General features: G+C 44.3%; 2 protein-coding genes across 7 annotated transcripts in view; one reads left to right on the top strand and one right to left on the bottom strand.

Moving 5' to 3' along the window:
• clcn3 (chloride channel 3) overlaps positions 1–13,873 on the top strand; it is a 64,929-nt gene extending 51,056 nt beyond the window's left edge. For 3 of the 6 annotated variants that reach the window (XM_038996126.1, XM_038996121.1, XM_038996122.1), the window contains 9 exons: positions 614–820; positions 1,096–1,176; positions 1,292–1,840; positions 2,088–2,274; positions 4,983–5,200; positions 5,359–5,539; positions 6,316–6,532; positions 8,582–8,657; positions 11,265–13,873. In XM_038996126.1, coding sequence (XP_038852054.1) covers positions 614–820; positions 1,096–1,176; positions 1,292–1,840; positions 2,088–2,274; positions 4,983–5,200; positions 5,359–5,539; positions 6,316–6,532; positions 8,582–8,657; positions 11,265–11,444 — 1,896 coding nt within the window. In that variant the 3' untranslated portion in view covers positions 11,445–13,873. Of the gene's footprint in view, positions 1–613; positions 821–1,095; positions 1,177–1,291; positions 1,841–2,087; positions 2,275–4,982; positions 5,201–5,358; positions 5,540–6,315; positions 6,533–8,581; positions 8,658–9,592; positions 11,244–11,264 lie in introns of those variants that run through there. The other 3 variants (XM_038996123.1, XM_038996127.1, XM_038996125.1) reach the window with 2 other exon arrangements.
• A 1,004-nt stretch (positions 13,874–14,877) lies between these two features.
• On the bottom strand, positions 14,878–22,240 carry LOC120049743 (microfibrillar-associated protein 3-like). The gene is made up of 4 exons (XM_038996120.1): positions 22,032–22,240; positions 20,803–21,218; positions 16,892–17,187; positions 14,878–16,695 (listed from the first exon to the last, which is right to left on the bottom strand). Exons 2-4 carry the CDS (start codon positions 21,074–21,076, stop codon positions 16,054–16,056), a joined length of 1,212 nt encoding a protein of 403 aa, XP_038852048.1. The 5' UTR covers positions 21,077–21,218; positions 22,032–22,240; the 3' UTR covers positions 14,878–16,053.
• Positions 22,241–23,657: the final 1,417 nt, after the last annotated feature.

The following is a 23,657-nucleotide window of genomic DNA, read 5'->3' as shown; positions in this document are numbered from 1 at the left end:
ACACACACACACAAGAGCGAGAGATGAGGATTAGCCACGGGGAGCAGTTGGAAATGTTTTGTTCGTCTTCTAAATTCTTAGTCTGAAGCAGTTTGGGATATGTTTGGACACTTACCTTTTATTTATTTTGTTGAATTTAAAGGGATAGTTTCTTCAACGTAGAGATATTTCCCTTACTTAGACATTTAATAAAAGGGAAACTCCAGCACACCGGTGAGCTTAATGCTTCCTTAATGTTTTCAATAGACTCTACTAACACCTCCCCTCTCCCTTCTCTCTCCAAGAGAACAAACATTTACATTGGCCATGTCGCAAGTATCTCTCCTTCCTCCCAAAGTGTGCACTTGTTCACTTCCCTTCACTGATTTGTAAGGATATTACTGGTAGAGGAAATATGGTGGAAACTCCCACTAGCTCATGCCTCCACCAATCCAATGCTTTTAGGTTTGTGGGAAGTAGTGAACGAGTGCACACTTCAGGAGGAGGGGGATATTCATGGGAAAAGGCATATCTTATTTCTTGTCTCCTCCCACCTCTCTGTCTCCCAGAATATAAATAATGCATCCAGGATAATTGCCTTATTTCCCCCCTCCTCCCCCTACTGTCTCCCCAGATAAAGACCATTCTCAGTGGGTTCATCATCCGGGGTTACCTGGGGAAGTGGACCCTGCTGATCAAGACGGTGACCCTGGTGCTGGCTGTAGCGTCTGGGCTGAGCCTGGGGAAGGAGGGACCCTTGGTCCACGTGGCCTGCTGTTGTGGAAACATTTTCTCATATCTCTTCCCCAAGTACAGTAAGAACGAGGCCAAAAAGCGAGAGGTGCGTGCGATTATGTGATCTACGGTTCTGTTAGGCGTGGTCAAATGCAATACCGTACAACTTTATTGTCCAAGTACGTCAAGAACGAGCCAAAGGACAGAGCGGATATGGTTTGTGTTTGTATCCGTTGTATTACATGACCGTGTGGAGTTTTGCCTTCAGCCCTTTTCTGTGTCACCACATAGTAGGATATAAGACTGTGTTTTGGGTAAATTCCTGTCTGTGTTTCAGCTGACTTGGCCTGTGTTTCTTTTGTTTTTGTTTTCGCTCCGCAGGTCCTATCTGCAGCGTCAGCGGCTGGGGTGTCTGTCGCTTTCGGTGCTCCCATAGGAGGAGTACTCTTCAGCTTGGAGGAGGTACGTTTTATACTGAATGTGTGTGCATGTGCCTGACTGTGTGTCTGTATGAGACATTGAATCACACGCTATAATTTCCTTGCTCCCCTACACCTGTCTGCCCCCCCCCCCCCAGGTGAGCTACTACTTCCCTCTGAAGACCCTGTGGCGCTCCTTCTTCGCTGCATTGGTGGCAGCCTTCGTCCTCCGCTCCATCAACCCGTTTGGCAACAGCCGTCTGGTCCTGTTCTACGTGGAGTACCACACCCCCTGGTACCTGTTTGAGCTTATCCCCTTCATCCTGCTGGGGGTGTTTGGAGGCCTCTGGGGGGCCTTCTTCATCAAGGCCAACATCGCCTGGTGCCGAAGGAGGAAATCCACCCGCTTCGGGAAGTACCCCATCCTGGAGGTGATCTTCGTGGCGGCCATTACCGCGGTCGTGGCGTTCCCCAACCCGTACACGCGGCAGAACACCAGCGAGCTGATTAAAGAGTTGTTTACCGACTGCGGACCCTTGGAGTCGTCCCAGCTGTGCCAGTACAGGAGTCAGATGAACGGGAGCAAGGCGTTTGTGGACGCGTCTCCCAACAAGCCGGCGGGACCCGGGGTGTACGCAGCCATTTGGCAGCTGTGCCTGGCGCTCATCTTCAAGATCATCATGACCATCTTCACCTTCGGACTTAAGGTGAGGAACGGCAGGGGGGGCAGGTGGAGTACTGTCTAGTTAATGTGGTTGTATTGGGGAAATGATCAGATCGTGGCCTAATACAAATCTTAGATTGTAGTCAACACTCCCAAGTAATGCTGATCAGTTTTGGGGTTGAAAATCATTGAGAACAATTGGAATTGGGATTTCAGTTCAGGATATTTTTTAACAGGAAATGTTCAGAAATAGCTGGAGTGGTTCTTTAAGTTGTGGTTCCTATCCCCAGGTTCCTGCTGGCCTGTTCATCCCCAGTATGGCCATCGGGGCGATCGCCGGGCGTATCGTTGGCATCGCCGTGGAGCAGCTGGCGTACTACCACCACGACTGGTTAGTGTTCAGGGAGTGGTGCGAGGTAGGCACCGACTGCATCACCCCGGGACTCTATGCCATGGTGGGGGCCGCCGCATGTCTGGGTGAGTTAAAAAAATCTACCTTTATTGGTCGCATACAAAGATCTGCAGATTTTATTGCAGGTGCAGCGAAATCCTTATGTTTCTAGCTCCAACAGTGCAGTAATATCTAGCAACACAATAAAAATACACACATAATCCAAAAAGTAAAAGACAAGTAAAGACTGAGCAATATCTAGGGCTGTGACGATCATGGAATTTTGGATGATGGTAATTGGCCAGCCAAATGACTGCGGTCTCCGTAATAACCGTTCGAATAGGATTTTATTTTTGTGTGTTGTTTATAGGGCCCTATGAAATCCTTCCCCCCCCCCCCTTTTTTTTTTTTTAAACCGCCCAAATTACGTTTTGTTTTCTTGGTTTTATTTTTCAAGGTTTGTGATTTATTTATTTTTATTCAGGTTTTCACTCGCAAATTTTTATACAATAACAACACAATTGTATGTTCTAAGTCCACAACACTGCTATGTTAAGTCCCCCATATCGGGAACTTTAAGCGGACCGGTTCCGACTGACATTTTGGTGTACAAAGCGCTCTGTGAACGTCTTAGGGTCCCGTGCCTTATAATGCCAGAAAGCCCCATCTGTCTGCTCTCCGCTACCACTTTCTCAGCGGAGCTAACTTGAAGTGTCAGGTTTCACACCCACATTTGCATAGGGATTGACGTGTCACATTTTCTGGCCTATCCAGACAAAGAATTGATTTACTCTTCCCCTGAGCGAGTCAGCCCAGCCTGTGAGACGGCATATGAACGAACGGTGACAGTCTATCGGATCCAGCCTGTGTAGTTTCATCTTGCTGTGATATTGTCAGACGGATTTAGAGCTCTCAACATGAATAAATACTGCATTTCATAGAATTGAAACTATACCACTTTCTCCTGGTCATAGACGAACAAAATCACTTTGTCCTTAAAGCTGATGAGTATGAACACATTTGAATGTTGTCTCTGCGTTTAGAAGAAAATTCTCTGTCGGCAGTTATATGAAATAGTGCCAATATTGCACTGTCATTAAGTATGATCATATTTATTTAGCAGTTATAAGAAATGTTAAATCTTATAGCAAGTCGTTTGTAGTTGGATTGTTATTACATTTCGAAAGCATTTCAATCATTTCAAGATCTCTTTCCCCACCTCTGTTGAATAGTGAAAAAATCATATGATTTTTAACAATATTTGTACTATGTATTTGAGCTTCTGTCTTCAAAAGTGAGTACACTTCAGCAATTTATTACTATTTTTACCAGAAAGGTGAGTTCAAGACCTTTCTAGAACTATGCAACTTTACCAGTTTATGGCCATCTCCATGAAAAATAATTACGTTTGGGTATGTCTATTTAGGGTAAATTTTCTGTTCAGGAGAACCCCTTTGAGGTCTGGGAAAAAATATTTTTGGAGGGTGTAGTTCCCCTTTAATTTAACTGCATAGCAAGAGACCGTTGGGGCTAGCTGTGTTTCTGTCCGCTTTCTGTACTGTACATGTGATTGCAGAGTTTGGAAGATAAATGTGCACCTGATTGGTACAAATCATCATGCCAGGTAGGCCTACTTTGCAGTCAACATTTAATTGTTAATGTTTTTCTGAAAAAAACTTTTGAAATTACTGTTTCAGCATGCTTCCCCCATCGCAGATTTTATAGGGCGCAATATACTGTATCTTACCTTAAGTGTTTACTTCAGGCTGACTACTAGCATCAAACCAACCTAAAGTATCTACAAAATGAGTTTTGCAACGACACAATTCAAAAGGAAGGCTACAGCAAAAATTTTCCCCTTTTACTGTTCGAGATTCACAAATTATTATTTTGATTCCTGTGATTCCATTTACCGCGATTGAACCGAACCCCAACTGCTACAATGGCGAAGCGAATCATTAAATTTGTGAAAAATAACAATTCAAAAGAATCGATTCATATTAATTAAAGGAATCAATATTTTTCTTATATTGGGGCATTCGTTATACAGTAAATTAATTGTATTTTATTTCCATGATGGCATTCATCCATAAACGTTGGTTATACGGTAATTGTGCCAGTCTAGCGTTATCAGAACGAGCAATGTCAGAGTCCGGAATATAAATATAAATGGTGTGTATGGACAGTATATGAAAAGGTGTGTACAGCAGTAGTTATATAGGATGATCCATGCTTAGAATACAGTATATATGTATAAAGTGGGTAAAACAGTATGTAAACATTATTGAAGTGACCTGTTTTCAATGCCTTATTATACATGGGAGCACCAGTCTCTAAGGTGCCTGGCAGAGTACCGGCGGAAGCCGGCTAGTGATGGCTGTTCAGCAGTCTGATGGCCTGGAGATAGAAGCTGTTTATCAGTTTCTCGGTCCCGGCTTTGATGCACCTGTGCTGTCTCCGTCTGCGAGATGGTAGCAGGGTGAACAGACCATGGTTTGGATGGCTGAGGTCCTTGATTACACTGAAGGACCTCACTGGCTGTGTTTTTATGGTCCTGTTTGTTGTTCTTACTCCTACTCGGTGTCAGTTTCCCTTTGTGATACATTGCTATATGGACTGTGTTGGTCGATTCTTAAAATGTAATCTATCTTGCTGTATGGCTTTGGTCCTCTCCCATGCAACTCTTCCCTTGTCTCCAGGTTGTTGCTGTAAAAGATGGTGCTCTCACGTCTCAGTCAACTTACCTGGTAAAATGAACGGGGAATCATTTGTGAATCATTATGTTGCGTTCCAGGTGGTGTCACGCGGATGACCGTGTCTCTCGTGGTCATCGTGTTTGAGCTGACGGGCGGCCTGGAGTACATCGTGCCACTCATGGCCGCCGTCATGACCAGCAAGTGGGTGGGCGACGCCTTTGGGCGCGAGGGCATCTACGAATCACACATCCGCCTGAACGGGTACCCCTTCCTCGACGCCAAGGAGGAGTTCACACACACCACGCTGGCGCGGGAGGTGATTATATACACACACACACACACACACACACACACACACACACACACACACACACACACACACACACACACAGTAATCAAAACAAACAAACATCACAAAAATTATTCACAAGTAGATACATTCTTGATGTTCTTCCATTCCTGTGTGACTTCAAGGTGATGCGGCCGCGGCGTAGTGATCCACCGTTAGCGGTGCTGACGCAGGACGACCTGACAGTGGAGGAACTACAGGGGATCATCAACGAGACCAGCTACAACGGCTTCCCTGTCATCGTCTCCAAGGAGTCCCAGAGACTGGTTGGCTTCGCTCTGCGCAGGGACATCACCATCGCTATAGGTGAGGAGAGATGGCAGGGTGTGGGGGGGAGGGTCTGATTCAACCAGACCCTAAGTTCAACTAGTATTTTGTTTCCTTTCAAATACTTTAGCTGCACTTAATTTATTGAGTTTGCCTAGTGCCAATGGAATTGTGCCAAAAGTATCTCCCTATCTGGCACTAGAGCTCTGCTACCCGACCCAAGCCCGACGGGCCCCTACATTATGCATCGGGTTAGGCTCGGGAACGGGCAGGGCTCTAACATTTTGAACCTGAGCCGTTTGCTCATGCTCTACTGCGCAGTAAAGTCATATCTGACTAAGATCATAACATGGTGTCAGAAGTGCTTCAACCTCGTCAAATGTAAGACAGGAGACATTATTTCACAAAAAATAATAATGTTCCTTGAGTTTGTCGGGAGTTTAAAGTGACTCAAAGTAGCAGCTAACTGCTCTCTCATGCCTCGTCATTGAGCAGAGCAGCCCAAGCAGAGCCGTTGCTATGGATACTCCCAGAGCACATGCAGTGTCAGCAGCGGGCAGGAAGTGAGTGACAGACTGAGAGGAGCAGCTAATGGATATACTGACAGAGAAAGTTATTTCTGATTTCAGGCAGGGCCGGGCCTTACATTTGGCACAAAAAATTGTTCCTGGGTAGGGTAGGACCAGAACATCGCAAGGGTATGGCTCGGGTTTCATGCCCGTGCAGGGCTCTATCTGGTACCCCCCCGGCTTAACCAAATTTAATTTCTCTTTCTCCACCCACCCACTCTCTCTCTCCCTCCCAACCGTCAACAGAGAACGCACGGCGGAAGCAGGAGGGTATCCTGCTGACGTCGCGGGTCTACTTCACGCAGCACGCCCCTACGCTGCCCGCCGACAGCCCGCGGCCCCTCAAGCTGCGCTCCATCCTGGACATGAGCCCCTTCACCGTGACCGACCACACGCCCATGGAGATCGTGGTGGACATCTTCCGCAAGCTGGGCCTCCGCCAGTGTCTGGTGACACACAACGGGTGAGATGAGATGAGGGGAAGAGAAGGGGTAGGGGTAGGGTGGCATGGGAAGGGGTGATGGCTGGGAGGGATCGGAGGGTTGGGAGTTTGTCTAAGCTGAGCCTCCGACAATGTCTGGTGATGCATAAAGAGTGAAACGAGAGGGTGGGGTGTGTGTGGTGGTGGTGGGGGAGGGGTAATCGCTAGGGTGGCATGGGAAATAGGGCAGGGGAAGGGGGGAGAAGAAAAAGGGGGGAATGGAAAAGGGATGAGGGAATCACAGCTTCAAAATGGGGGGGATGTTTTTTTGGAGGGGTGGGGGTGAAAGACGAGGAGGGAACACTGGGGGAAAGAGTCTTCCTAAGTCCTCCTTACCTCAGCCTCCGTGTTGTCAACCTGAACTAACATCTCAACAGGCAACACCGAGTTCCCTCAACACAAACCAAACAACACACTCTCAAGGTCTGTTCCAATATACACACACTACTGGCATTGAACATCATGCATTTGAAGTGATATGCAAGTCTGGATAATGGGACGTACTAGCCATGCATCGCCTCACTGTAGGGTGATGCATGGACACTGGGAACCATGGTGTTATAACCTGTAGGCTGTAACCTGCATGGCCTCTCAGCTAAATGCTAGCTCCGCTACGCTTACTACTGAAATACCACTTAACAAATACCAGACAGGAGAGAAACACAATCACCAATATACTACTACCATTACTATAGAACAGGTATCATACAGAGAGGAAACCTATCTAAGTTTATTCAGTAGCATGACTAAGAAGCTCTAAGGAATGCAGTATGTTCATTGAGAAATAGTGAGCGTAAATCATAGATTTGAAAAATTCACATCATGCAAGCTTGAGACAGAAAATTGTTTTTATCCAGTTTCCTTTGGAGGGACTCCTGTGTCATGTTTAGAAGTTGGTGGTCTTCAATTGTACTGTACAAGCTCACTCGTTGAATATGACTCTAAAGGGACACCTGGTGGTTAAAACAGGAATTACAGGACAGTGTGCATCCAATGATGTATGAACAAAAATATAAACGCAACATGTAAGGTGTTGGTCCCATGTTTCATGAACTGAAATAAAAATCCCTGAAATTTTAGTCGCACAAAAAGCTTATTTCTCTCAAATTTTGTGCACAGATTTGTTTATATCCCTGTTAGTGTGCATTTCACCTTTGCCAAGATAATACATTCACCTGACAGGTGTGGCATATCAAGAAGCTGATTAAGCAGCATGATCATTACACAGGTGCACCCTGTGCTGGGGACAATAAAAGGCCACTTTTAAAATGTGCAGTTTTGCACAACACAATGCTACAGATGTCTCAAGTTTTGAGGGAGTGTGCAATTGGCACGCTGACTGCAGGAATGTCCACCAGAGCTGTTTCCAGAGAAGTATAGAAACCCTCGTTCTGTGCGTTATTGCCCGGCAGTCATAGTCTATATGTTTAAAGATGGATGTTTAGACACAGTCAGGAGAGGGGAGAGTGACTGAGATTACAGATGACAGCAGTCCTTTGTTTTTATACATTTCTTTTTGTTATAATTGTATCATTTTCTATTGTTTGATGCCACCTTTGGTCTCATTGAATGTATCATTCAGTAGCTATACATTTAGGCTAAACGTAGAAACATCAGACATACTATATCCTCGGTTATTTATCTACAATACTTGATTCTGTACTACTCACAAGGTTAGAATCCATTACAAATGAACGAGGAAGTTATTGAAATCGACACAAAGATGAATCGTATGCACGAATAACACTAGTTGGCATCCAATTGACACATACTGATATAAAATCACCATCAGTAGTAGTATATTTATTGACGTCTATTTACCTTTCTTTTTAAAGCAACACTATTAGGATTTGTTTGGTACTTTGTTATGATTTGACACTACGTTATGTCATGTTTAAGTTACGTTTATTTATGTTTCTATAAGTTATTATTTTTGTGTTTTGTATGCTTTATGCTGCTGTCTCTCTCTGTCTTTCTCTGTGTTTGCGCGACGTGGGCAGTCTCCTGAGTAACAGGTGTGTGTTTGTACAGGATTGTATTGGGCGTCATCACTAAGAAGAATATATTAGAGCATCTGGAGGAGCTCAAGGAACACACGGAGCCCCTGGTGACTAGCCCCGCCCCCTGCCCCCTCCCATTCCACTGACCTCTCCCCCTTCCCCATTTCTGCCTCTTAGGCCCCACCTACCCAGGCGCGACGCATGAAAGTGTAACTGACAGTTCCCGTTTCCAATAGCAACCCACTCGTCTTACTGTGTCATATTTTCAACTCACTCACAAATGCACTCTTTTCTTTTGGGGGGGGGGGGGGGGTGCATCCACTTTCTCCTCACTGGATACCATATCATTCACAAACACAAGTGCCACTCTGTCACTCTGGTCTGCCTCTTCATTCACTACTAGTCATTAACAACAGTTAGTAAGATGTATCTTTTTTTAAAGATCTACTCTAAATGAGTGGTGTTGTTATGGGTCCTTTAATGTTGGACTTTGATGGGAACTGTCATTTGAAGCTTGATTAGTTAGATCCTCGTTACGTACTATTGCTCCACCGCCATTTCCATCAACGACATCCCACTAGCTATTAGTCCCGTCATCAGTAGTAGGGGCTGCTTCATCTGCTATAAGAAGTTATTATAGAATATAGATAGAAGCATGAATATACTGATTGTATATTGATCTCGTCCCCCCCCGTCCCCGTCCCTATAACTTGCGTACAGCCATGTAGCCATGCCTGTTTTTTGTGTGTGTATCACTCGGCCCATCAAAAACCTTCACACGCAAACATGACATAATCTCACTTTAAAAGCATCCCAAATGGCACCCTATATCCTGTATAATGTACTTCTAGTTCAAAAGTAGTGCACTATGAAGGGAGTAGGGTGCCATTTTGGACGTAGTACAGTTTGACTTCAATTAATTACTGCTTCTTCCTGTTTTGTTTTCCTTTTTTTTTTGTCTTTCTTTTTACCCCTCCCTCTCGCTCCCCCCCCCCCCCCCCAACTGGGTCACCGTCCGTCCGTCTGTCTGGCGGACCAACAGATCGACGACATCTGACCCGACAGCTCGTAGCGCCGCCGGCGTCCCCTTAACCGATTGGCGAGTAACCGGCCGCTACGTTGGAGCGGACCGTTGGTTGTTCCGGGAGGGGGGAGATTTAGCATCTAGTGTCCCTCCCGTCCTGCCGTAGGCCTAGTAGAACCCTCCTGAGAGAGTGAACTCTATGGTGGTGAAGTGATGGTGGTGTGATGGTGGTGGTAGCTAATACCTATAGTATAGGTAGCCAGCTAAGACAAGCAACACACATCCCACCCTGATCCTAAACAGTACCCACCCACCCCTCATTCAACCCCCTCTCACCTGAACTCAACCCCCGTGCCTCACCCGCTGCCTCCCACCTCAACCTCCCTCACTTCAGATCTGGTCCCCTCCACTCCACTTCCTACATGTGCCCCGCCTTCAACAGGCCTGTTCTGTAGATCAGGGACCGTATTCATGAAGCGTCATAGAGTAGGAGTGCTGATCTAGGATCAGCCTCCCCCCGTCCTTATAATCATATTCGTTAGGATCTTAAAGGCTAAACTGATCCTAGATCAGCACTCCTACTCTGAGACGCTTTGAAAGACAGCCTCACCTCCTCTCACCACTCTCTCAGCTCAACGTCTGTGTCTCGCTCTCCAGTGTCTGCAGATGTGTTTCTCACGAAATCTCAGTTCAAGAGCACAAGTGTCTCCCTTAAAACAAAAAAAATGCTATTTTAGGAATCAGGATGTCCTAATGGACATCTAATTACTATCCGGTTGCACAATGGTTGCAAACGGTAATTGACCCTCTGTGTTTTACATTACATTTCAACCAATTGTGACCTGGCTCTCAAAGTAGTAACCTTTTTAAGGGAGCCGGTAGCAATGAGCCTGAAGACGCTTGACTGGGTGTTCCAGAATGTTTATCTCTGAGGACTGTGAAGGTTTGGTTGGTAAGGCAAGGTATTCAGTCTTGCTCTTCCTAGTGTGTTCAGTTCATTTCCTCCTCCAGGCTTCTAACGAGAATCACTCACTCACCATTCTCCCTTGGTTACTCACCTCCTCCTCTCCACCTCGTATCCTTCCTTGGCACTAGTGGGACTCGTGTTTTTGTTGGCATGGCTGCAGTGACACTGACAGTCACGGTTGGCTGAGTGGTTACTGTATTCCCTGTATCACCTTGGGCTAAAATGCAGATACAGTTTGGAAGAAATGGAGCATTGCTTCTCTAGACTGTGTAATTCATCAGTATTATATAGTCATTTTTATTTTTGATATAAATCAACTTATCATTAAGTGTCAGGCCCCAAAATAATATAAATCTTATCATTAATTACCAAGCCCCAAACGAATTGCCATAATTTTGTCAGTTAACAGAGCCCATTATTTTGTTTAGATAACATTATCTAACCAAAGAAATAATATTATCATTCTCTCGATTGATTCCACCTTTGTATCCACGGCCAAAACCACCACCACCGACCGTCCAACCAACCGCACTAGCCAACAAAAACACGATACAATTCTCTCCCACGCCAACCAGACTGTGCTCCCTGCCAGCTCATCACTGACTAACTCTCTTTTTTCTCTCTCTATCCCTCTCAATCTTTGTCTCACTCCCCCCTATCTCTCTCACTCGTTCTGTCTCTCTTACACACACTCTCTCATTCACTCTCTCTCTCCCCCTGCAGGCGTCTCCTTGGTATTATCACAAAAAAAGATATCCTTCGTCATATGGCCCAGATGGCCAACCAAGACCCCGACAACATAATGTTCAACTAGTCACCGCCTTCCCGGGTCGTCAAGCTGACGAGGAGGAAAGCGAGGAGGAGGTGGTAAACCTACTGGACGGCCGCGGCTCCACCCTATGACGCACAGCCCACCCCCTCTGGGACACACCACCCCAAATCCACCTCAATACTAAACCAGACTGACTGAACCCAATAGAGCCCTCTAGAGGCCACAGGAAGGAAGAGACAAACAGACTCTAAAAGGACTTTAAAAATGGCTGCTGTGAGGGACGTTTTGGTCCCTAGGTAGCAGCTACTATAGGCTGGGGTATATATACACAAGGAATGCAATTTTAACACGCACCTCCATTTACATACAGAAACATACATACATGAGATCAGACTCACTCAGATGCCACACAAGCATGCCACTAGCCGAATTGCACCTCCTTCAAACATACACTCTTCATGCTCCTTCGTCCTTGTCCTGTTTCTATTGGCTCACGCTGGCGTACATTGCTGTGAGCCTGAAGCCTGGCTACCGAGGCAAGAGGTCAGAATGATCCGCTAGAATGCGAGGAGGGACCTTCAGACACCTCGACTGCTGATTGGCTGTCAGCCCTGCCAGGCTCCACCCCCACTGTGTCCCTCCCACCCCCGTCCGTCCTCAAAAGCATTGTTTACCTGTGAACTCTCTTTGAGCGAGAGAATGCATGTGTGCGTTTCACCTCCACGTTCCAATCAGGTTGTCATAGTAACCTGAAACAACACTCTCCCACCCTCCCCCCTAAAGGCATCCGCCTGATATTAGACTGGGCGTTGCTCCAAGGTGTATGTATGTGTGGGTGTGTGTGTGTGTGAGAGAGGAAGGAAGATCAAGGGTACAAGCAGGATGTACTGGAGTAGTTAGTTAATGTCTGAGTGTTGTAGTTCAAGAACAAAATGTCTCTTTCTGATGTATGTGAAAACATTCTGTACAGAAGAGTCCGATACTCATCGGTTACATATACCCCCTGTTGAAGTAAAGGGTGAATAACTGTGTGTGCGCGCATGTGCGTACCTTTTTGATCTGAGCCAGGTAGGCAATATGCCATAGAGGTGTGTGCGCATAAGTATCAGATGAGAAAAGACTTGTCTGTTTCTCCGACATTGAAGGTGGGCATATCAAAAAAAAATAGGAACATTAACTCAAGGTTGCGTTCTGTTACTGGAGAAAAAAATGTATCCTTTTTTCTTTTCAAACTATTACTAATGCAACTACTTTTAGAGTATTGATATATACATAATCAAGTAACTTTTTACGGCTTGTAATGAAACAAAGTCAAGACTGGAAAACCACTTTTTTTTAAAGTGAACAAAATAAATGGATGATTATGAGGATGTTGATGGTAATACTGCACAGTAACCATGTCTTAGATATTTTACTTTGCTTAATTAAGCTGCCTCATGGTGTGAGAAATGTGTCTTGTATTTTCCACTGGAGCTTAATCTTTTCTTGCATATCTCCTCCTCTGCCTAGTTGTCAGGTTCAACATGAAATCTTCTTCGCATTTGTAGATTTAAAACATGATTTGAAAGGACTGAAATAGGAGGTACATTTCATACAACACTCAAATGACCATACCACGTTTTTTGGAGGTGTGCCAGTAACTCCTTTAAACTTCAATAAAGTCTCTTGTATATTTTACTTGGGGATATGTAGAAGCGCACAGTACACAAAAGGAAAAAGTTTTGAACCCTCCATGTGTAAACCTAGACTCATGGAAAAAATAATATAGGATCGTATATCTGATTCACCCTTTTAATGTGTGGTTCACCACAGGAAGCAGCGACCTCAATGCGCGCGCCAGTCAAAGGAGTCCTCTCTCTGGCTTTGTTTCAATGACAAGATGCATAGAGTAGCACCTTAGCGAAGGCTATGGCTGTGTCCCAAATGGCACCCTTTTCTCTATATAGTGCAATATATAGGGAAAAGGGTGCCATTTGAGGCACACATTAAAGCGTGTGTAGGCAAGTGGTGACTACATGTTTCTCTCTATTACATTGATAGTTTTAGGTCATTCATTAGCCACCAAACATAATAAAACAAACAGGGAGGGACTTGGTCCAATAAGAAACTGATATTTTCCGTTGCCAAATGTTTTTAAAACGTTTTCCATTGCGTGCCCTAATGCAGGGTTTCCCAAACTCGGTCCTGGGTGCACATTTAGTTTTTTGCCCTAGCACTACACAGCTGTTTCAAATAACCAACTCATCAAGCGTTGATTATTTTGAATCACCTGTGTCGAGCGAGGGCAAAGACAAAATGTGCACCCAGGGTGGGCCTCCGGACCGAGTTTGGGAAACCCTGCCCTAATGGATTCAACCCTGCTGTTGGTTGACGAGCGCATCGTCCTTGTTAACCCATGTGGTGTCACCAAACACTTATTTTCATAACTTCATACTGATCAATGTTTTTCCTTTTATTTATGGTAGTTAGTTGTACATTAATTGTATGATGGTTTGATTGTACATTTAAAACAATATGTAAAAGTTAATTGTTTTAAATTAAAATTTGAAAATTGCAAAAATGTCAGTGGGTTCTTAATTATATTTTAGACATTAACAGGATTCTAATATTATTGAGGTAAAAGGATGAACAAGCCAACTATTTTTATGGTATTCTGCTATACAGCACAACTCATGTGTGAAGCTTTTCTCAGTGAACAAGATGAATTTGGTGGTACAATACACAACTCCACCTATGCAAAGCACAATAACGCTGATAGAATCTTCAGATCAGAAGCTGCTCTGTAGCCACAGAGGAGCACTGGTGTAAAGGAAAGGCGTGACCGTGTAGAGAAGCGGGAGGGGGAACACTAGTGTAGAGGAATGAGAGGAGGAACACTGGGTCAAAGAACAGAGGGGAAAGAAATGCTGTGCCCCCCAGACTTCCAAAACAAACCAGTCTTTGTGAAAGCCTCTTTTCCTGTTAAGAGTTGTGAGCGGTATAAAGACAGCTTCTAACGCCAGTCAGTTTGCTTTCAGTGCTCACAGAATCTCGCACAAAATCAGTTTTTCTTCTCTCATACCGAAGTCTTCTGATACAGTACAGGGATCTGCCAGTCGCTGGCCTAGGCCTGGCTTCCCATTCACATGCAGCTCTGCATGCCTTTGTACCTGTTAGGCTCCTTATAAATCCACTAGGCTATTTCTATGGGAGAGCTGTGTGCAGACTTCTTAGAAGCTGGCTTCTAGTGTGTGTGTACACAATCGCCGCCTGTATGCGTCACATTACGCATGCTTAGGTTAATGCTTTGCTTCCCCTGAACGCTCCTTCCTGCGAAGACAAGAGTGAGCTTAAAACAAATGTTCACTTGCGCGCTACCCATCTATAATGACCATTGTAACTATGGTTACAAAAACAAGATGGCTGCCTTTTGTTCTCATGTACATTGGGAGTGAGTGAGGCTGATTGGAGGAACGCATCAGGTGATGAGGTGTCATGGTCCTTTCAGAGAGGGAGAGAGACCTACAGTAGGATGGCACAAAGCTTTGTTAATGCACGATTAAAACAAACTGGAGGAAACCATGGTAACACAGCAGATAGATTTTATTTTCACTACAAAAAAACCATCAAGAGCATAATTTTAAAGCAGAGCAACATCGAACCCCCCCTCCCTCCCCCGACTATTAAGCAGAAGGAAAGCATTTTTAGTCCGGTTAAAGACTAATCCAAATACATCGCTCTCATTTCACGTGTAGCCTCTTATTAAAGCATGTACGGAAGAGGGTTGGGGTTTGAGACCCATTCAAAAAAGAAAAATGGGAGGGGGGAAATATTGCATACTAGGAAATATAATGGGGACCATAAAGGCAAAATGGTCAAACGTCTAGCATCTAGGAAGTTGTGCGTGATCAAAACACCACGGTGGGTCATGATAACAATAATTATAACTAAATGTCTAATACAATTTTTCAGAAAATGTTTCAATGAACCACTTACTAGAAAGGCTATAGTGGTCATGTGATTATTAAAAGGATCGCAGACCAGAAGGCCTGAAACAACTAGTCTTCAATCATCCACTGAAATGTTAGTCATGATCCAATTATTGTCATTAATATACGAGTTTAATGCATTTGAACTTAACATGATTCATAAATAGCAGGTCCAGGTTGGTTGTAACAGTGGTAGGATAATGTGCAATATTTTGAAGTAAAAAAAAAAAAAAAGCCTTTGTGGTCTGCTTAGTAACAGTGATTGCACGACGTCAGCTTGGAGCTAATTTATGAATTGATCATGAAACAGAATACTGCAACAAAATTAAAGCATAATCGTCAAGTCGCTTTCCTGAAAATCGATTTTCGAGAATGCTTGAATCGAATAACAAACCGCTCTTTTTTTCCTCTGCTCACTAATACGAAACAAATAAAATGGCCCTATACATTGCTTTATACTTACATATATCAAATATTGATTATCCTCTCCTCTCCCACAATACATTCAACATGTAGATCCATAAGCATGAGGGATGATACGCAATGTCTTATCAAGTTAATTTATTGTAATCCAGACTAGGTTATTATAATATAATCCAGAGACAGACCTACATACGTAGCTAGGTTCGAGTTTTAAGCTAGTTCTGTTGAAAAGTGAAATAAAATGACCTTTTCTTGACATATTCTATGTTTTTGAGGGTGGGGTTGGGAAATGCATAGGACAGGATCATTCATCCCTCCTCGGGAGCGTTTGTTGTTTTTTCACTCCTATTTACACATGGCTTTCATAGATCACCTGACCAGGCTGTAGCTTAGTAGTAACCTCTGGCTCCACCTCCAACCCCACCTCCTCCACTGGCTCCTGCTCGGAACCCTGCTCCTCTTGCTGCTGCTCCTCCTCCTCCAGGTGAAGGGGAGCCAACGGCGGAGGAGACAAGGGAGTGGGCGTGGCCTCAGCCAGAGCCGGGGCCTCCATGGGCAGCGGGGGGTGAATGGACACCTGGATGGCGATGTGCTGAGGCTGCTCGTGCAACGACGCGTCGTCGGAATCCGCTGCGGGGGATCCGGAACGCTCCCTCTCCCGGAGGACGGTGAAGACGTCGCCGGGCCCCACCCCGACCAGGGCCCCCTGCACCAGGGCCGCCCGGCATCCCGATGCCCCATCCAGGTGGTGCCCCTCTGGGGCCTGTCGGAGGAACGTGTGCCTCATCTCCTCAACCCCCACCACCTCCAGGATATCCTCCATGAAAGTGCGGCAGTTCATGATGAGGGGGGGCAGTGGGATGCTGCGGGCCAGCTCCTCGATGTAACGGGCAAACTCCATGGTTTTGAACTGGGTCACCTTGGCCAGCTCCAGGGTCTTGGCTGACGTGATGATGGGGATGCGCTTGGCGATCTCAAACGCCTTCTGGAGCTTTAGAGTAGAAGAGAATATAGAATATAACTTTATTGGACATTTAAATATAGGATGGAAAATGTTTCACCATACAAGAATTATTAAAAACATCACATACCCCAGTTACAAACACACACCCCAGTTACAAATACACACCCCAAAGGCACTATATCGACGTAAGGTCCTCACAAGTATAGTAAGACACGACACAAACCTTCTCGGCGCCTTCTGTGCGGAAGAAGTCGTTAATGGCCTTCTCTGTCTTCTTCAGGTGGCTGCTCATCATGCAGAGGCGCGTGATGTTGAGGATCATGATGATGGTGAAGGTGACGAGGCACACGACCACGTAGTAGGCCCCCAGGTCCCCGTTGTGCAGGACCACCCGCATGGTCACCGTGCAGTTGGCGCTGCCGTGCACGTTGGACGCCATGCACGTGTACTTGCCCCGGTCGGCGAACCTGATGTCGGTGATGTTGAGGATGCCATCGTCTGTCAGCAGCCACTTGCCACCTGAGAACGAGAGAGAGCGCGTCGCTGAAACCAACTGCGTGTTTTTCCATATCATGCCAGCCTCATATTTCATACTCAGGGACAGTAGTCCAGTCAGGTAGTAGATGGACAACTCCTGACCCGAGTCATCATAATAATCTACAGGTCATGAACAATGGTAAAGGATAGGCCTAACCAGAAAATATTATGGAACATTGCTAAAAAAAACATGTTGCACCATAGAAACGGGGGCCATTTCCCTTTTAAGAACTGTTTGTGGTTCCTTCACATGCATTTCCAGGTTGCAGAGACAGCAGTAGCCAGGCTAAGGTATCTGCTACAGTTTGTCATGACAGTCACGGGTAAGAGCTTTTTATAGCTAGAAGCCCAGGCCAGCCTTTCTGCGAAGGCTTGCATTTTACACTGCATATATAGAGACTGGATTGGTAATTCCCATTTATGTCAACCTTTCCCACCCCCCGTTCTGACCATTCTATTTCTATTATTCTACTGTAGGCCTAGTTCTGATCATTCTATTTCTATTCTTCCACTGTAGGCCTAGTTCTGATCATTCTATTTCTATTCTTCTACCGTAGGCCTAGTTCTGGGGCCAGAAACCACTTCATAGCTCCCTCACCTTATCTCTGGAATCAGGCTAGACATTGGCGGATTTAGGTATGGGCGACATGGGGTGCCCGCACAATTTTTTGTTGTAATGGTGACCCTTGCGCGATCGGTTTTCTATCGCTCATTTGCACGTCACATCAATGATATCATGTCACCTTGTGGGTCAGTTAACCTTGTCGGAGTGGGCGCCCTGATTCTAGTTTGTGAGCTAGGCAGGCTACTGCCTGGGAAGGTCTTCCACTCAGAAGTAGGAGATGAAGGGGGGGGGTAGGTTGACCTCAGGTCTCCCCACTGGAAGCCTGAGGTAGGGGGAGCGGGGACCTCTAACTTTGTACAGTACTAATGCAATTAGTAAAATCAGTCACACTACAAAATGCTACCAAATAAACCACAATTCATTCAGAATACTGTGGATATATAGTTTCAGACATATTGTTGCATTTTTTTCCTGGTTTGTGCAAAATCGTTAAGAATAATATAAAACCAGTCTGCACACCACCAAGGTGAATTGGTTTAGTCTTGACTCTTGGTTGACAGTGTTGGGGGATGGGTAATGTATTGACGCTCCAGTGCCAAATCAACACAAATGGATAAGAAAAGGTCTAAGCCATCAGGTGCCCAGTTGAGGAAAGAAAAGGAGAAACACGCAAAAGATAAAAGGTATGCAGCTATGTCATCTCTTTACGAGTATAATATTAAGCATGTAATGAAATAGGCTAGTATAACACTTGTTTGTTAGCCTGTTGCTTGCTATGCTATTACACCTAGCGCGACAATATTCCGTTTTCTATCCAACTAGCTTACATAACATTGGATATAATGTCAGTTTCATCATGATAATGTGTGTAGTCTGCAGCAAAACGACTACAACCTAACTAGCACATTATTGATTTGGTTAACTTTCATTGAGGTGACATCATAAAGGTTCTGTGATGGTACTGACTAGGTTCTGAGCTCAGTAAGGGGAATTTCCAATGCTGTCGGCTAACTTAAAAGACATGTATATTATGCGGATATTTTGTATCTTTTATGATATATTTAGTCTTTTGGGGTGTCTTATGCTTAAAATTAGCCATGGCGATGGTATGGTTCATCTGGTTCCGATTCTGAAAGTTTGATCAATTGTGCATAATGACAAGCCATACAAGCTACTAATGGACTAACTGCATGCATTGTTGTTTTTGGCACAGAGCTCAATTCATTCAATATTTAAAGCAATCTAGGCCTATAAAATACTTGCCTATAAAATACTTGCGCAATCAATTAACTGTAACAAACGGCAATTCATTCATCCATTGTGGTTTTATTTTGAGTCATAATATGATTCCTATTGAATCAATATTATTTATTCCTGCAGGACTGTCCTCGAGGCTGCAATCCAGGAACCAGCTATTTTGCACTTTAAATAAAACATTTATCATGGAACCCCCTGCAGTGGACCAGTGTTTATGACCTGACCTTGCTCCAATTACTGATATTATTTTCTTGAGGAGTTAGAGCTGAAAGAAGAGGCGGGCAGAGAGGTGCCACTCACTTTTTTATTCCGTGCCTGAGTCCCAAATGGCAGTGCACTACATTTGATCAGGGCCCAAAGGGGCTCTGGTCGAAAGTAGTGGGTCCTGATCAAAAGTAGTGCACTAAATAGGGAGCCATTCGGGACACAACCCATTTGTTCAATATTTAAATAGAGGGTGGGGCTGAGGGACAATGGAATCCGTCTGGAAAAATAGCACGTGATGCTTGTTGGTTAACAACAGAGAGACAAACAAGTCATGTAAATGTGGAACCACAAGCAAGTAGCAAGCCAAACATTAAATCTAGTTACAACATCTGTTGACTATTGAAATTGGTTCTTCTTTGTCTACTACATTGATGTGTGAACTTCTCACTAAAGTAATCTTGGTATATCCAATGTATTAAGAAGCTCTGTTATATCGAGGCAAAATAAATGTCATCCAGGCTATATTTCACCATGGGTCTACATTGGCCACTCTTCTCCTATCATCGCATGAAGTGTCATCTACCATTACAACAACTACGTAGGCATGTTATTAGACTGTGGCTGGATGGATGATTTCATGTCTCTCCATATTCTGAAAGCTCATCCTGAGTGGGTTGCTGACACACACACAGAGAGACAGAAACCGATTCTAGAGCCTGAATAGTGTTGGGCTTGAGACGGAGAATGAATAGTGCAGTGCACACACGCACACACACTTAATCCATCAATCCTCCAGCCGGTCTGTTGTGTCTCTAGAAAACCTGAATGGGTACAGGAAATGTATTCAGACACCGGACATACATTTCAATGAGAAGGACTTCTACATTTATACCCCCGCGTAAAGTGTTCCCAGGCTCACTTTGACGCGTGTGTGGAATCAAAAGCTAACAAACAGCGGCAAAAGCCGGAAACGCAAAGGAAAGTCATGTTCAACGGGGAAGAAGCGACTCCTATTCATGGGTTGCACGCTGCGTCACAATATTGTTTCGAACAAAGCATCACGTATCTACAGACAGCCGACGTAGTGGCCGTGACCACCAATCTGCATCCATATAGGCTACAGTAGATAGACTACAACTGAATGAGAGAACCACGACAACAGCATCCTATTAAAAGCCACTACCATGTAATGTATCAAGTATCTACAGTTAAGCTGTGACTTTTGAACTCCAATGTTTTGGAAAAAGAGCCAACTGGCCAGCATGTTTGATTTGTTGTCATACCATAATCATGACGTCGATGAATGATTGTTATCCCCCCCCCCCCCCCCCATCTGTAGGGTTGGCATTGCATCGTCACTACAATAATCCCCGTCATTATCATAATAGTCTGTCATAATGTCACTAGTAAATGTTATCCCTCTCTCACACACACACACAGTTGGACTTAAAATAGCCTTTAGCCTGACAGTTCAAGTTGGTTTGAGAAAAATGTCTGTAGAACAGCTGCTGATTGTGAGGCCAGAGCAACATCAGGGCTTTCTTAATAATTCTACAAACTTGACTTACTTGTCTCAGTGTCTAGCAGGTCTCCATGCGAGTTGAACCACTGTACATTCGGGTCAGGGTCTCCAGTGACGTTGCAATCAATCAGCGCGCAGTTGCCCTCACGGGCGATAATCTGGTTTACTTTCGAGAACACGAGGGGGACAAATCCACCATCTGCCACCGTACCGTTTTCCGTGCTGTTTCCATCTGAAACCGCCGATAAGGCCGCAGGGGCGTGGAGGCTAATAACAGCCAGTAGAAAGAAGCTTAAAGCGTAGCTACTTGCCCGATGCATTTTTTCTTCTTCCTGACGGTCGCCTTCACCAGATAAGAGTTTGTCATGCCACTCGCATCTTTATGCTCAATATCCTGGCAATCTCCTGATAGTGGTAATGAAAGGCAATTTGGTATTCTGCTCTGAATCTCGAACCATTCCACTGAAAAGAAAAGACAAAGCAACCATGAACATTGTGAACAGTCCGTTTGTTTAAACATCATTTTGGTTCAGGAGAGAGATCACCTATTAAGACCAGGGCCCTCAGTCAGAATGTGTTTGACATTTCTGGTTTATTATTAACCCCCTCGACCAAATAGTCTATGACTGTGACAACAACAAAATACACACAAAAACAGGGTTTGACTGCCAAGCTAACAATGTAACATTGACATTGTTGTTGCAGCAGACTAGACTACTGCTGCTGGAACAGTGTATTTTGTTACAACATAGCTAGAGCTGCAATGTAACTTAACAGACATGACATGCCTATAATACATTCGGTCTATTTTTATTAGGCTTAGCTACATTAGTAGTATTGTTGTCTAAAATCAGTTACAAGTTTGATAATAATATTACTTAGTATACATCAATAGAAGTACTGATAAGCACCACTGCTGGTTAGTTGACAATTTGCATGCAACATATTAGCTAACCTAGTTAGCTAACTAGTCTAGCTAAATTGGGATGTTTTTGCACACTAGAAGCTAACGTAACTGGAGGCAAAATCGCGGGGGTTTGCTATAAAACTAACGGGTTGTAACTAGCTAGCTTATTTGATATAAATTTATAGACGGCACTATATAAACGGCGAAGTAGCTCACATGACATAGATAGCTCAATGTAAGGTTGGCTAACAGAAAAAAACAAAGATTAGTCCGCCAACGTAAGCAATCATAGCTCGCTAGCTAGTTTACTGGCAATAACCTTATCTTGCCGAATAACGTTTTCCAATAACATCTGATAGCATACTTACAATTTAATTTAGCTTACAGGCGTTTCATCGTAAAGAAGGAGAGATCACCGTCTGTCTTTCGGCCTTTGCTGCATTCCGCTATTTCTTCGACGTCCTCATCGCTCTTCGGTTCTCTCTTGCTCAGCTGGCAGCGTGACACAACATTCGGGTCGCTGCAGCATTCGGCTTCCCTAGAATCCCTACCCGAGTTAAATTACCAGCAGGCAGCAACTAGGTCAGTCATTGGCCACGCACCAACTTTATGTGATCGTATTAAAATGGATCCACATGCGCAAAGAAACATGATTGAATTAACTAGAATAGTACCGTATAGTATCCTACCTGAATGGTAATCATGACTGTGTCATCAGTGGAATTAGATGTAGATAGAAAAGTAGTCTATATTTCACCCCCCCCCCCCCCCCCCCCCCCCCCCCCCCCAATATTTTCAATTAATGAAAACATCACTTATTGTTCCAAAAATTAAAACACAGAGCAACTGAAACATTGACTATTTTACATGAATGAAGTCCATTCATGCACTGGACTGTATAGACTACTTTTAGGACTTTCTGCTTTGTCTGCCCTTTCTATTGAGTCTTAGACTACAGTTCTTCAAGCACTTAACAGAGGCCAGTGTCTCACTCTGTCTCAGATCCAGGCAGTTTGCCATCATCAACCACTGCATTGTTCGATCTGACAGACAGAACTACAGCACTTAAGACTCATGAAGAGCCCCAAATGCCAGGGCATTAAATTTTGTGGTTCTATTGAATCCTTTGACTTCACTTTGTATATAAAAATGACCGATGAGATGAGTTATAATCAGAAAATAACTAGTTTACAAACATTAAATCAAGACAATTAGTAACTACTGTATGCATTGCAGACACTCGCTCTCCACACTCCCTCCCCACACAAACAAACAGACAGACAAACAGCCATACTGTTGTGGTCAAAAGAGTGCATAAAGTTCAGGAGAAGAAAAAAAACTGTTTCGCTTAACCCAAATTTGTCAATTTTGCCTTCCGGAGTGGATTATTGAACGACCTTGTCACTGCTTTAAAAGCACAAATCAAACTCTGAAATGGACACAGGCTATTAAAAGACTCAATCCATTAATCAATAATACTAGCTATCTCACATTGGCAAGTGTTGATATTGAGGAAAGTGTGTCCTTGACCCAATAGATATCCAGAACACAACACAGCAGAGTTTCAAGGAACTGAAAGTTCAGTTCAAAGCAGGAATGAGACAGGGGGTTTAAAACTGTACACAAACACTCCTCCTATGCACCATACACAGTGGCCTTGTGTGTCTGGCCTCCACAGCTCGTAAAGCCGCTACATACTGGAGCAGTGAAACGTTCTAAATCACGTGGAAGTCACATTTTTAAAGGAATCCCAACAAACAACAGTCCTAACCGTTGTAACGCCCTGGTGGTAGAAAATGGTAACACACACACATTGTAAGAAAATATTTTCATTTACTTTCCCTCACCAAAATCATGACAATATAACAGTGCATGGATCGATCAACTGTTACATTTTCTCTAATCTTTACAAATGTATACTGAACAAAAATATAAACGCAACATGTAAAGTGTTGGTACCATGTTTCATGAGCTGAAATAAAAGATCCCAGAAA

The sequence above is a fragment of the Salvelinus namaycush genome, chromosome 6, assembly GCF_016432855.1.
Source record: "Salvelinus namaycush isolate Seneca chromosome 6, SaNama_1.0, whole genome shotgun sequence".
Classification (NCBI taxonomy): domain Eukaryota; kingdom Metazoa; phylum Chordata; class Actinopteri; order Salmoniformes; family Salmonidae; genus Salvelinus; species Salvelinus namaycush.
Note: the sequence above shows the minus strand (reverse complement) of the source record. Positions and strands in the feature narration are given on the sequence as shown.

Bases quoted from the DNA above. Each gene is read 5' to 3' on its own strand.
- LOC120049743 (XM_038996120.1), bottom strand. From the start codon at position 21,076: ATGCATCGGGCAAGTAGCTACGCTTTAAGCTTCTTTCTACTGGCTGTT. The intron at 17,188-20,802 runs GTAAGTCAAGTT...TCTCGTTCTCAG, and splicing joins CCTGCTAGACACTGAGACAA to GTGGCAAGTGGCTGCTGACA. The intron at 16,696-16,891 runs GTTTGTGTCGTG...TCTACTCTAAAG, and splicing joins GCACAGAAGGCGCCGAGAAG to CTCCAGAAGGCGTTTGAGAT.